This window comes from Glycine soja, chromosome 15 (assembly GCF_004193775.1).
Source record: "Glycine soja cultivar W05 chromosome 15, ASM419377v2, whole genome shotgun sequence".
Lineage (NCBI taxonomy): Eukaryota > Viridiplantae > Streptophyta > Magnoliopsida > Fabales > Fabaceae > Glycine > Glycine soja.
This window is the reverse complement of record NC_041016.1, coordinates 47,521,514-47,536,203: the sequence shown is the minus strand read 5'-3', so window position 1 is coordinate 47,536,203 and position 14,690 is coordinate 47,521,514. Positions and strand designations below refer to the sequence as shown.

General features: G+C 28.3%; 1 protein-coding gene across 1 annotated transcript; it reads left to right on the top strand.

Moving 5' to 3' along the window:
- The first annotated feature begins 963 nt into the window (after positions 1-963).
- LOC114385651 (gibberellin 2-beta-dioxygenase 1-like) lies at positions 964-2,931 on the top strand. The gene is made up of 3 exons (XM_028345653.1): positions 964-1,528; positions 1,655-1,997; positions 2,410-2,931. The coding sequence occupies exons 1-3, from the start codon at positions 1,140-1,142 to the stop codon at positions 2,656-2,658; spliced, it is 981 nt and encodes a 326-aa protein (XP_028201454.1). The 5' UTR covers positions 964-1,139; the 3' UTR covers positions 2,659-2,931.
- Positions 2,932-14,690: the final 11,759 nt, after the last annotated feature.

Sequence of the window (14,690 nt, the reverse complement as noted above, 5' to 3'; positions counted from 1 at the left end):
CAACTCAGAATTTGTTTGTGGTGTGTCAAACACACTTTCTTATGTTTGGTGTCAGTTAGCTCCATGAACATAATATCGTGGTATCAATGCAACTCACAAGTTCTGATCTAAGTATAGGCCAAGTTTTTCATAATGTTAAATACACATACTTCGGACCCTCAAATAATTTTTTTCAGAGTATCCCTCGTGAGTGCCATATTTATTTTAGTTTCCTTCGGCAGAAACCTACTTTTTATTAATGAGCTAAAGAAAAGATATATTTTAATAGGGTACAAAGAGTAACCGAACAACTGAATGAGTCTATTTAAGTTGATAGAATAAAATGTGTGAATCATTCTATACTTTGATACCTATCCTTGATTCCCCCAATCGATGAAAAAAAATATATCCAAACCCAAAAATACAAGGCAACCAAACCAGAAAACCAAAAAGTCCAAAGGAAATTAACATAACTCCTACAGAAAAGCAGAAAATAGACAGAACCAGATGATGACAGGAATAATTTCCCTGCATGTTTCAGAGACACTCATTCTAAATAAATGTGCCATATTCACTATGTGGCTAGTTTCCCCTGCATATACCTACACCAGTGTATAAATGAAATGTATGCCCATACCAATTAGCATATCCTTCACAATTCTTGATATCATATGCTATCTACTTTGATACATTAATAATTAATAAAGAATATTCATTCTCCTTATGTTCTTCCCCCTTCCAGTAATGTTTCACATCCCATGCTTTGTTTTAACACTTAAACCAACAGGAGCTCATCCTACTGTATGTTATCATTTTCTGTAAAGCCTTCAATTTTTTTAGTAGAACGATGAAGCAAATGTCAAAGAGTAACTGTGCCTGATATAGGGCCCACACATAGATCTCCTATTAGACATTGAATCATCTTGCTTTCTTCACTCTTTCTTTTTCAATGCCCCCACCAATTTTTGGCTATAAATACCCAAGAACTCAACCGCTATTATCACAAGCATCCTTGCTCAGAGCCTCATTAAGTTTTTTCTCTTATACTTATTCATTGACTCTCCAAAAGCCCTTTAAACCTCTCTATTCCTCTCTCACGTACCCTCTTCCTTCCATTCACTCCACTTCTTAACTCCCCAAAACAGAAAGCAGCAAGAAAAATGGTGTTGCTGTCCAAGGCAACAACAGAACAATACTCCTACATCAAGAACTACATGCCAACGGCATTCTCCTCAACAATTCCCATAGTGGACCTCTCCAAACCAGATGCAAAGACCCTCATAGTGAAGGCTTGTGAGGAATTTGGATTCTTCAAAGTCATCAACCATGGTGTTCCCATGGAAACTATATCCCAGTTGGAATCTGAAGCCTTCAAGTTCTTCTCTATGCCACTCAATGAGAAGGAAAAAGTAGGCCCTCCCAAACCATATGGGTATGGTAGCAAGAAAATTGGACACAATGGGGATGTTGGTTGGGTTGAGTACCTTCTTCTCAACACCAATCAAGAACACAACTTCTCTGTTTATGGCAAAAACGCTGAGAAATTTAGGTACCATTTCAAAATAGAACAAAAACTGAACCAATCTAAACTAACTTATACATCATATAAATAAATTAACAAAGTTATGATAAGAAAAAATGATTATTTTTTTTCCTCCTTGTTGCTATTTTGCAGGTGTTTGTTGAACAGTTACATGTCTTCTGTGAGGAAAATGGCATGTGAGATTCTTGAGCTGATGGCAGAAGGATTGAAGATTCAACAAAAAAATGTGTTTAGCAAGCTTCTTATGGATAAAGAGAGTGACTCTGTTTTTAGGGTGAATCACTACCCTGCTTGCCCTGAACTTGTGAATGGTCAAAACATGATAGAGTTTGGAGAACACACGGACCCACAAATCATTTCTCTACTTAGGTCCAACAATACTTCAGGCCTTCAGATTTTTCTTAGAGATGGAAACTGGATTTCAGTCCCACCTGATCACAAATCTTTCTTCATAAATGTTGGTGATTCTCTTCAGGTACAACACAAAGCATACAATTGGTTCATACTGAAAAGTTAAATGAAAAAAAATCATTTCCTTTATGACTTTCTTATTTCTTTGGATAAGTAAAAAAAGAAAGTAAAGAATAAATACAAACTCTTCTTTTTAAGTACCCTTTTGAAAATGTGTTTGTGCAAAAATTTTAGTTGACTTGTTAATTGTTACATTTCCACTGGGTCATTCATCTCCCTCCTTTTATCATGAAAAAAGATTCAAAATGAAAATTGAAAAGCAAGAGCAAAAAGTTTTGTTTTCCACGTTATGTCACTATAGAATAATGTTTTATTCAAAAGAGGCTATATATATATCATTGTTATTTATTAGTACTCTAATATTTTCATTGCATGCCTTTTCATTTTGACTTTGTTTTTTCGATGCATCAACATAGGTTATGACCAATGGAAGGTTTCGAAGTGTGAAACACAGAGTTTTGACAAATGGATTTAAGTCTAGACTCTCAATGATTTACTTTGGAGGTCCACCATTGAGTGAGAAAATAGTACCATTATCTTCACTTATGAAAGGAAAAGAAAGCTTATACAAAGAGTTTACGTGGTTCGAGTATAAAAATTTAACCTATGCTTCAAGATTGGCTGATAATAGGCTTGGACATTTTGAGAGAATTGTTGCTTCATAATATGCTAAAGGATTACGGGGGCATTTGTCAATACAAAATGGGGGGTTACAATATATAGTCTATATACTATATATGTTTTTTTTTTTTCAACTTTAAGGTTATTTATCAATTAGAATGCTTCATAGACGATAGAATATATACCCCTTTTGCTTTTGCTTCAACACTAGTGGATGACGTCTGATGTAGTCAACAATGGAGATTTGTTAATGATTAAAAGCTTGATTCAAATTGCAATAAAACATTATAAGAATAAAGTATATATTCCATGCACAATTCTCACAATAATCTTGTAAATTGCATAACATATTCAACGTATCGCATGTCATGGATTGAGTTTTAGACCTAATTAAGCATGTTCAACCTAATATTTCTCTTATATATATATATATATTAAATTCCATTATTACACGTTATTTGTTTATTTTTACAATTTAAACAACCCTTATATTCAATCCAACTATTTTAAATTTTTTAATAAATGAGTTTCATTATTGATCTTAAATCCTTACAAGTTAGGGTAAAATACCATCTTATTCTTCTACAATGTAAAGTAGCATCACATTAGTATCTGAAAGCAAAATCAAGTCTCATTGTAGTCTATCTCTAAACTTATCTGTTGAATATCACTTTAGTTCATAATTTCAATCAATTTTTGCATGATATATAATTCAGCATTGTTAATTCATTTCTTATAAATTAAAATTGAATTGTATATTTTACCAATTACCACCTAAGTATCATCATTTTACAAATTTTTTCACTTAATTATTTTTTTCTACAAATATTATCATTCAAATTTGTAACTTTCACGCATTGATCACACCCATTTTTATTTCTTTTAGCAAATTTTACTACTAAAATTTTAATTTTTACCTATTTTATCATTATATTGATAAAAAGAAAATGACATCGTTCCACAAAAACTGATAAAAAAAATAATGTTATTTTCGTTTTTCTTTAATTATTTTAGTGATACATCACTCGATAAAATGCAAAAAAAAAAGAAAAAATTTAAATGATAAAACTCAAAAGAAAAATTTAGGAGATAATAAAACTTACAAAATAAAAATACCCAAATGATAAAATGTATATAATTAAACTTAAATTAAATTCTTTTCATGTAAAATGGATCAAGATTATAAATAAACAAGTAATATCTAAAAACACAACATTTTTTCATTTTTTTCCATTGTTTTTGTCATGGCATCACATCAATTAGTGGCATCCATGGCGGCGTGCCGTCACTCAGACTCACTCACTCACCACACCCGACCAGTCAGCCATTGTTTTTCCGTGTCTCTCTCGTGACCGAACCATGGCTTTTACGAACACGTGTGCACTACCACTCTTCAAATGACACGTACGCCACGTTTGAGTCTTCCACCAGTGTCACACGCACAAAATCTCCCACGTGTCTCACTGTTCAAAACTACTGTGCCAATGATTCGTTCCATCACACCATTAATTGGGTCAGTTTACTTCTTTAGGCATAATTAATGCATCATAAATATCTTGAATCATGCTTTAACACGTGTTCAAAAAATAATATTACATGAAACCATTTAGATACTTTTCAGAATTTCAGTACGAGAGAATAGTGTATAGCTGATGAACGAATAATGTAATAATTTTTGTAGTTATTCAGTTGTAGTATCTTTTTATAATAATTTTTGTTTCTGAGTTATATATCACCTGTATTCTTAATTTATTAATTTAGAGAATAATTTTATTTATGGTGTGTGATTTTTGTTAGTTAAAAATAATTTTATTTACGGAAAAAATTAAATATTATAAATTATTTATTAAATAAATTATTTTTCCACATATAAATATAATAAAAATTTTACACTAGAATGCACAATCCTATGAATTACATTTTATAATAATTACTAAATAGGTTTATATTTTAGGAAAATAGTTGAAATTCTTTTAAAAAAAACTTTTCTAAACATATATATTTGCGATTGAATGACTATTAAAAAAACTTCTTAGATTGTTTGTGAATGCATGTCCTATTTTCTCATTCTTCTACTTTTAATGCAAATTATATGTATTTTTTACATAGAATAATCTTGATGGAACCAAATAACATAATTATAGAGGATAAAATCATCTCTTTCAATATTTAATATATATAGAGATGCATATCGAATATTCAAACTAATTATAAATTGTTATATATGTTAAATTTATTATTTTTATTGAATTAATTTTAAAGCCATACATACAATGAGTTTTAATAAGTTGAAAATGTGGAAAAAATTTGTATGAACAGTACATGAAAATTAAGCTGTATCTTATATTCTGTTAAAGATTGTAAAATACGTAAAAGATAGAGAAAATTAGGAAGATAAAAATCAAAATATTATAAATTATGGAACAAAAAGAAAGAAAAGATAAAAATAGAAAGAAAATGAAAAAAAAATGCAAAAAGAGGTGTGAAAAATAAAAATATTCTTACACTTTTATTTTTAATTTTTTAGGACAATTTGTTTATCCATACATAAGAAAATTTGTATGATTAAGTGATTCATAATTTTATCCTTGCTATTCCTATTCTTAATTTTAATAAATAAAAAATGAATTTCATCTCATTAAGTTGTTAGTAAAAGCTATTAAAAATGCAAGGTAAAATTATATATATGTCTTTGAAAAATAATTTAAGCTTTGGAGTAGTTTAAACTTTTGAGATAATTTTTTTAACAGAAACATGTATATTTAAATTATAAGAATCAAAATAAAATAATTTTAAAAAATACCATATATATATATATGTGTGTGTGTCAAATAATATTTGAACACGCACTTATAAGACAACGTAAAATGTCTCTAATTAATAAATTTTGAACGTCAACTCAGTCTGCTGCTTGAAATAGCAACAGTGCTATAGAAGCATATTATTCTTCTTCTTCGTGACTTCCTTCTTTATTTCCTTCAATCTTTGTCATCATTTTCGGTGTCCATGCCCTCCACTCATGTCTTTCCATGGCCCCATATGCATGCGATGTTTTGAGTGATCAACAGTGTCCATATAAAAACCTATATTTGGAATTGTACCTTGTACCTAAATTTTTGAAAAGGAAAAACAAATTGGTTTTCAGTGACCATGAGCGTGACTACGTACGTACTTTTAAAATAAAAATATTGCTTTTATAATTTCTTTATCTTCATATTTTTTAATTAGTATAAATTTTTCAACTAGTAAAAGTCTATTAATCCTTAATTTATCTGAAGCATATCATAAATGTAACTCAATAAATTTTAGGCGTAAATATACAACATTATATTTGTTTACTTTATACATATATTCGCATTTAATTAATTGTAACTTTTTCTTGTGGATATTGATGATGATGAAAAGGAGTACCCTTTGTCTCATTTTCATCCATTATTTATTTAAACCACTTGTAGGCATCAATACCATGAAATTTTTTCTTTTCTTTTCAATATTCATGTGTGCAAGGTTGGTAGGAATATTTGTACGGAGGGAAGCAAATTGCAAATAAAAGGTCAAATTTTCAAAATTTACTTTTGAAAAATTGGGCTGATGAAAAGAATGTTAATCTGAATTCGTTCTCATCCTTAAGTTTTATCTTTATCATGATTTTTTTTTTGTGCAGAAAATTTTAAGGGAGAAGAATATCATTCAAGTCCAAGACAAGAAAAACTTCTATATTCAAAGAACATTTAATGAAGAATCTATATTTATCTCACCTAAAAAATGAGTGGAGGTTCAAACATGAAATCTTTTAATGCGAAAATTAATGTCTTATTTCACTCAACTAACTTCTTGAATTCTTAATAATAAAATTGAGAATTTGAGATTGTATCTTGAATTTACAAATTTTTCTAAGGTATAATTATAGCACAAAAGACCTAATGCAATTGCTTGTATGATGATATTTTCAACCCATTCTAATTTAAATTTTCTTATTTTCACTCCCATAATATTGACAAGGAAGGTGTCAACTTGTGTAGGCTAAACAACGCATGTGAGGCTTTTGTATTTTAAGAGGCTATTGTATAGATCAGGGCTCGTGAATTATGACACTGCCGGTCCTGCAGGTATCATAGACAAGATCTATCAGAAAAATGCAGCATATATATATTTAAAGATTTCATTGGCATGCTTAATTATGATTTCCAATTGTCAAAACGTAGCTATTAGCGGATAGGGTCTCAATCACACAGTCACAACAGCAAGCATTATTGAAAGATGATTAATATTAATTAATTAGGAACCTGTAATGCTCTAAACGGATCCATCATTATTATTACAAACTTGGATGAAGACGCTACTATATATATAGATACATGAGTATTCATCATAATAATTAGACTTGTGGTTTCAGCATGACCCTTAACATAAAGTGGCTCCTCAACATCAATAGTCATGCCAATATCTCATTTTTGACATGACTTGACAGTTTCTCTGATCCTCATCAAACAAACTAATGGCATGCCAAACTAAGAAGTTTATGATTAGTATTACTATCTCCTAGAGATTTTTTTTTTTTAAAAGAAAATTCTCATGATCATATAATTGGGTTGTGGAAATGATAAACAAAAAAAGGTGCACTAGTGGGTTGGTTAGTCATCCATGAAAAGGATCAGGTCATGTTAAAATTGAAATCTGGATAATGTATGCATTCCTGCCTCACAAGTTGAATGGTAGGCCTCTTGTTAGCATAAGATGTGTATAATTTATAAGCTTATAGCATCATGGTTTTGTGTTGATTAATCAAATTTTGATTAGGTATGGCTCTGCCTAATTCGTCCATGGGGATATTGGCAATCAGCATTATCTACAGCAGATTAATGTATAAGGATAAGGTGTCCAAGATAAATTAGTCCCACACCACATTATGTGCTATAAAACTGAAAAGTACTTTTGAGTTTTGACTCATGACCATAAATTTTTTAATCTAGCCATTATAGCTAATGATAAAATAACTGTGTCAAGTGCTCCTCTGTTTCTAATGACAACATTAACTATATCAAATCATGAATATGTTCATTCATGATATAAATTCAGTCAATCATTAACAGTCATCGTTATCATCAACAAGCTAATTTTAAATTTAATTTCAACATTAAGAAGAAGAATGTGCCAGAGTATAAAGACTATAATTTCATTAAGTCAATGGATGATTATGTTGTTAGAAGTTAGAACATTTTTTTTTCATATTTTGGGATGCTACTAATTAATAATTTGGATTTTTTTTTTAACGAAAAGAGAAGGTTAATAATAGTCTCTCTATGTGGAGAAGGGATATTCCTAGGATGATCAAATAATTATTTTGTGCCTATTATACTGTAGTATATATAGGTCAAAACCATTAGTAACTTGTAATAGAAGGTCTTAGTAGGCTTAACATCAAGATGTTTATATATCCAAGTTAAGTCCATTCTCCACTACCGACCATGAGCTAGAGTTTTACATATTGAGAGCTGAATTTCGATTTGGAGTGGAAGAGATTTCCAGAAAATCAATCAATTAATATACAATCATATGCATAATCAAGATAGGTGTGTAATATATTGTAAACTATTAGATGCCAACTCGTGTGATCAGGTTTGTTTAAAAATATATATATATTTATAGAAAAGTCTGATTGTGAATAAGCTTTGAAAGTTGGCAATCAATCTATAAGTATACTATCGGCTTTCAAAAGAATTGACTCAAATACAGAAATACTGTTTTTATATATGCTTGCATCTAAATCTTATTGTATATTATACAAATTTTAATAGTTTAGTTGAACAATATATTTAATTAATTAAGCAAATTAATCATTCATATTTGTACAGAAGTTAACTTCGTTTTAGTATATGTTAAGAAGATGGTAAGCGAATCAGTTGTATAAGTAATAGTTTTTTAAAAAGCAAAACACAATAATATTATACATGAGTTATTTTTTTCACAATATTAAACATCAGAAATTAAGAATTTATTATAAACCTACACTGCATTTGTCATAGATTTATTAGTATACTATTATGTGTTAAATTTATGTTTGATAAAATATTTTTGTATTCTACAAAACTAGCTAAAAGGAAAAAAAATTAAAAAGATGAGTTTAATTCATGTTTCACATTAAAATCAAATAAGGGGATGTACTAAATTGATCTTCTTACAAAATTAAGCACATAATTTTTTATAATTAGTTATAGGTCTTTAAAGTAACAATAATTACAAACATGAAGATAATTGAAATGAAAATTATTTTCTTAACTTGAAGCAACGTGTAACATGAACCAAATAGGATGTATCTCAAAGTTCAATTCATTTATTTAATTAAATCAATTTTCTCAAGTCCATCTAATTTGATTGATGAATCAAGTTTAATGAATAAATTACCAAATTAAGTATCAAATTAATTTCAAATCAATTTGCTTCAATATTAATCCTGTAGGGAAACTATGCAAAATGCTATTTAATATGAATTGATTTTCGTATAAAACTTATGAACGACTGAATTTTGTCAAATATGACTATGTTTAGTTTTTCGTTTGGGGGCTTCAAACTCAGTTTTGGTGATATGTTTAATTATTCTGAGAGGTACGTTCGTAAAAAAAAAAAAAAGTTTCGTCTAAGAACTCAATTTTGTTAAAATAAGATTTAAGTTACTTTTGTAAACTTAAATTTTGATTAAAGTTTGTAAATTTTAGTCCAAAAGAGTATGTTTGGATGGATAATTTTGATTAAAAAAATAATTTATCTGAGAATTTAAATTTTTGTAATCTAAAATTTATTGTTTGAATGTTTTTTTATGAAGAATATAAATTTTTGGAATTTTAAAATATAATTTTAAATAACTAAAAGTGTGAAATTTTAATTTCATTATAAGATGTTAACGTATTTCCTTTATAATCTCCATTCTCTCTTTTATTCTAAAATCTAGTTCTCGAACTCGTGACTGGAGAGCATTGATGAGTGTGGGCAGAGAGACACATAGAACTACATTTGCTAGTAAGAGGAGCAGCCGTCATTATCCATCTCGCGCTAGAGGACTTGAGTCATGCTTTGCACCGTTGACTGAATACTTGTGATTGGGTGTGGTGGGATACATCGTCGTGTCTCCGTTTTCCTGTGACTTCCTATGCCACATAAGTGTTCTTCTCTTTGAAAGTACACCAACCATATTTTCTCTTTTCTTTATCTTTATTTTTTTTCACCCTCACAATTTTAAATTTTTTTATCCAAACATAAATTTTTGAAAATAAAATAATTTTAATTAAAATATTTAAAATTCTTAGAATTTAAAATTTATCAAAATTTGAAATTTCCTTATCCATACCCACTCTAAATGTAAATTGACAATTGGTGCCAAAAAGAAAAGAGACTTGTGAAATCAAATTTAGGTCAGACTGACTGTGCATTTGGTTCACGCGGGAGTTACGCATGTCGGCACGACACTGCCAAAACTTCTAAGATTGATCTCCTTTTGCATTTGTTTCACGCTCAACACCATTGTAGACCCAAAATAGGGTTCCAATGGAAGGTACAAAAACAACCAAATCTAGTTAGGATTCTTAACAAATCATGAATATCAACAAAATCCAAAGATCTAGTAGTACATAATAATAATAAAAACTTTTACTTTCATGGCAGCAGCACAAACAAGCTAAAATACCATTAATAGTGGACACTACTAGCTGAAAAATATGTAGTACCATAGGCCCTTGGCCATGCTTCACGCAGAGTTTTTAAAAAGGAACAAGAAAAATCTCATTAATTCAAACCACAAAAAATATATTTAATTATCTAATTTCATTTTCGTCACTTTGAAAAATCAAGATGTCAGGATCTCCAACGTGCCAAAACTTATCGACTATAAATGTCCCACAAGCACATTAGATCCAATTCTATCTCACATCAGCATTTAAGAAAAACTCTCCAATCTCTCAATAAAATTTAGGTATTTTCTAAAATTATTTTCAAGGGTTTCAAATTTAATATAAATTATTTTCATATCAATTGTAATATTAATTGCATCTATGCTGCACTTTTCGAACACTGCCAAATAATTGTTTCTCTATACTGGAATTTTAGAACTCACAAAAATAAAATAAAAAATAAAAAAACCTATAATATTCCTAAAGAAAACTATAATAAACTGCAAATGTACGTCTTGAATAGATTTTTCTAAGAATGGAGATTGAGAATGCTACGTAGAAATGTAGGTACCTCTACATGTCCAGCAAAAAGATCTTCTCCTCCTTCCTTCTCAATAATTGAGAGTTCTAATTATGGAGAAAAGTGCACAGCTAACATGTTAAGAGTGGAAAGACCGTTCTGACCTTATATTATAAAAATAATCTTAGTTTTCATTTGCTTGACCATATATCAAAATCTAACCTCCAATGAATGTGTTTTAGTTACTTGGGTTGGGTTATGTTTCACTAATTTAAAAATTAGCGGGAAGTCGAATATCTAGTTCAAAATTAAAAAGTTATTAGCTAAATGAAAGCTTACATATGTTAGTTAAAAGTTGAAAAATTAATTTATTAAATTATAAATATTTGATAATATTATTTGTTGAAATAACTAAAAAATATAAATTAATAAAAATGAACATGCTGATGTGATATTTTAATATAAATTATACTTTTATTGATAAAATTAATTAAAAACTAAAATTACAAATACCAAAATATATACTTTTTATCGATAAAATAAAATAATCCTATCATATAGCAATATCAATATCTTAAGTATAAGCTGAAATATCTAAATAAATATTGTAAATAATACAATGATTAAAATAAATAACACAATATGAAAATATCCAAAAGAATAAAAAAAAATAAAAAGGTAAAAATAAAAACTCTTATGTAAAAAAAGTAAAAAAAAATAGTAAAAATACGTTGCAATTGGAATTGGAAGAAGCGAAAAAAAAAATATGAAAAAATCTTACTTATATAGAAAATATTAAAAAAATAAATCTGATAAATATTAAGGATAAAAATGAAATAAAAAATTAAAAGTTAAAAGCTAGAGTTTTAAAAACTTTAAGAAAGTACTAAAAAAACTTATTTATCAAATAGAAAAAAATAGCTAATAAAAAAAGTTACAAACTAGCTTAAATGTTTGTCTAACATAACCTTAGCATCATTTGCTAGGAGAGAATTTGAGTTTAATTTTTGTATAACACATCTTTGAAAGGAGAAAAAAAATTAAATGAAATTAAGTCTCGAATTAAGAATTTATTTCATACTTGACTTAAATGACCAAAACTTGTAAAATACCTCAAGGTCACACCAATTTTCTATATACCAAAATCTAACACACTTAAAATAATAAAAATAAAAACAAATGTACTTATAAATAAAATTTTAAATCTACCCTTACATTATAAATTTAAGTACACATTGGAGAGTGATACTCCCATTCTACTCACTCTCTTAATTAGACATTATCAATATTCTCTCATTTAGATGCATATTTTACACTCTATTCTCACAACTAACCAAAAAAATTCTCAATCATCTCAAACTATCATCATCATCATATGCCCAGATCTAGGTTAGGGACTATGGGGTAATTTCTCCCACAAGATTTTTAAAATAGGTATTGTCCCATAAATAATATTTTTTTAGATGAATGTAAAAAGTTATAACTAAAAGATAATAAATTGATACTAGTTTTATAGTTTTATCTTTTTAAATTTACTTTCTTCTTCTATAATACTAAATACATAGTCGATGAGAGACACATACCTTCACTTGGATTTTCTTATCATAAAATCATATATTTCATAAGAGTTTATAATATTTTCTATATATATATATGATCTACTTAATTGCTTATGCCTTTTAATTTAGTCTCTCTTTTATTTTTATCTTAAAATCACATTTCAATAGTTTTAGAAATAACTTTATATCATAATTTAATTTTTTTATTGTAAATCTACAATATAATGTATATATTTAAATTATACCAAAAGATATTGGGAATTTCAGCACCGTTTCTTCGCCCCGAAGAACATCGACACAATTAAACATTTTGAATCAAGGGATATAGGTATAAGTATCTATTCTAGACCAGACAGCAAAGCTCAAATTGCTACCATCAACAGAATCTCTATTTTCAGTCAAGAAGTATTTTACAAGCCCAATGATTAGGATAATCTCATCTAACTAACCGAGAATAATGAACATGAAGGTTGAAGAGAATAATTTTATTTAAGAATAACTACCCTCACTATTGAATCATGTTTAACATTATCCAAAAAAACCACCTTGCTTTTCCTGTGCTTGCACTAATTAACATGAACCCCTTTTGCTGGTATTCATTCAATCCTCACCTCACCACTCACCAGTGTAGATATTCTCAACCTTACAATATCTTTCTGAATTGAGATTTGTAGAGTACTTGAGCACATAAGCTTTGACTAGCTTTTTTTTTTCTTTATCACATTGAGTACAAAAGACATGACATGTCTCATCTTTAGCTACTTCACATTATTCCTTGCTAGACCTGAAAAATGGGAAAGCAACACTGAACCGACTCTTTGATTCCCCTTCATGAAAAGCTATGAAAAATTACATAGATGTCATGTAACAGTTAGCACCAACAGATGGTAACATAACACCTGATCAAATCTTCAAATATTATCAAACTTGAAACTTGAAAATTTCTATTAGATTCCCTGATCTGTCCTAGCCTATCTGAGACTGAAAGTGATCTTGTACTACGTAATACATATCCAACCAGGTAGTTATTCTCTACAATGAATGAATAAATGTACTTTTGCTATAAAATTCATGCACCCTTTCATTAGCATACTGATGGAACCAACCAATACCAAGCCTACTAAATTCCTTAAAGCCCCTTTTGTAGGAATAAGTTGGCCATTGTTATTTTCACACCCTTTTTTTCTATTCTCATACTCTAACTTTTTTACTACATCTAGTCTTTATTATAAGTTTCAATTAACTAAATTATCAAAATTAAAGAATTTGATTAATTTAGTAAAGAACATTCAATTTGACCTAAATATTTTTTTCAAAAATGATCTCTGAACAAAACTAACAAACATTAATGGATTGTGTTTTTCTCACTTCTACGTTATTCTATAATTGACTTTAATGAAAAATATTTTTTGAAAAATAATTGATACAAGAGACATCTTAGACCGGACTTTATAAAAAGGATTAAGTCAACTTTTAATTTGAACCTTATACTCCATCTAAACTGAAATATAACAAGAAGAAAAAACTGATCCGCGTTCATAAAAATTAGTTAACATCATTTAAATTTTATATTATAGGTTCAATAAAAAATATTCATTTTCTAAAGTATCCTTTAAATTTAATTGCATAGGACAAAAAAGAGAATGTTATTTAAAATAAAACTTTAACTAAATGAAAGATATTTTAGAAATAGTATCATTAAATAGGAGAGGGTAAGTTAAAATTATTTATATTTTATTCCATTATAGATTTTTTTTCCTTATATTTTAGATTAGAGATATTAATAAGGAATGAAGGTAAGAATTTTTATTTTATTTTTACAAAAATACCATTAACGAAAATACATTTTCGCGAGTATGAATTCACAGTAGAAACTAGTTTCTGTTTCATATACCAAAAAATAATACAAAAAAATATTTTTTGCAAAAACGTGTTTTTATAAAAGGTATTTTTTTCAAAATAAAAAGGTATGGGAATAGAGAAAACAAGAGTAAGAATATTAATGGCCGAATAAGTTTCATTTCATAAACAGCATAAACTTGGAGATTTTTATTCCACACCCTAATTTGTTATTTGCACCCCTAACTCTTTTTTAGGAGGCATCAATATCCCTCTTTCCTTCCCTACACTTATCCTCCTACACAAAATCACATTTCTGTAGTACAAGAAAATAGAAGTGAACCGAAACCCATCCTTTTCTCTTCTTATTACCTTTAGTTCTGTCTTTCGAAAGAGAAACATACTTATTTTGATATTTCTATGTTTTAGACCATAAACAAAAAAGAAAAAGTTGACATAGAGGGGATAGATGGTCTGGTTAAGTGAAGGAACAA

Coding starts and splice junctions, on each gene's coding strand:
- LOC114385651 (XM_028345653.1), top strand. CDS start 1,140: ATGGTGTTGCTGTCCAAGGCAACAACAGAACAATACTCCTACATCAAG. Junction 1,529..1,654: donor AAAAACGCTGAGAAATTTAG/GTACCATTTCAA, acceptor GCTATTTTGCAG/GTGTTTGTTGAACAGTTACA. Junction 1,998..2,409: donor ATGTTGGTGATTCTCTTCAG/GTACAACACAAA, acceptor GCATCAACATAG/GTTATGACCAATGGAAGGTT.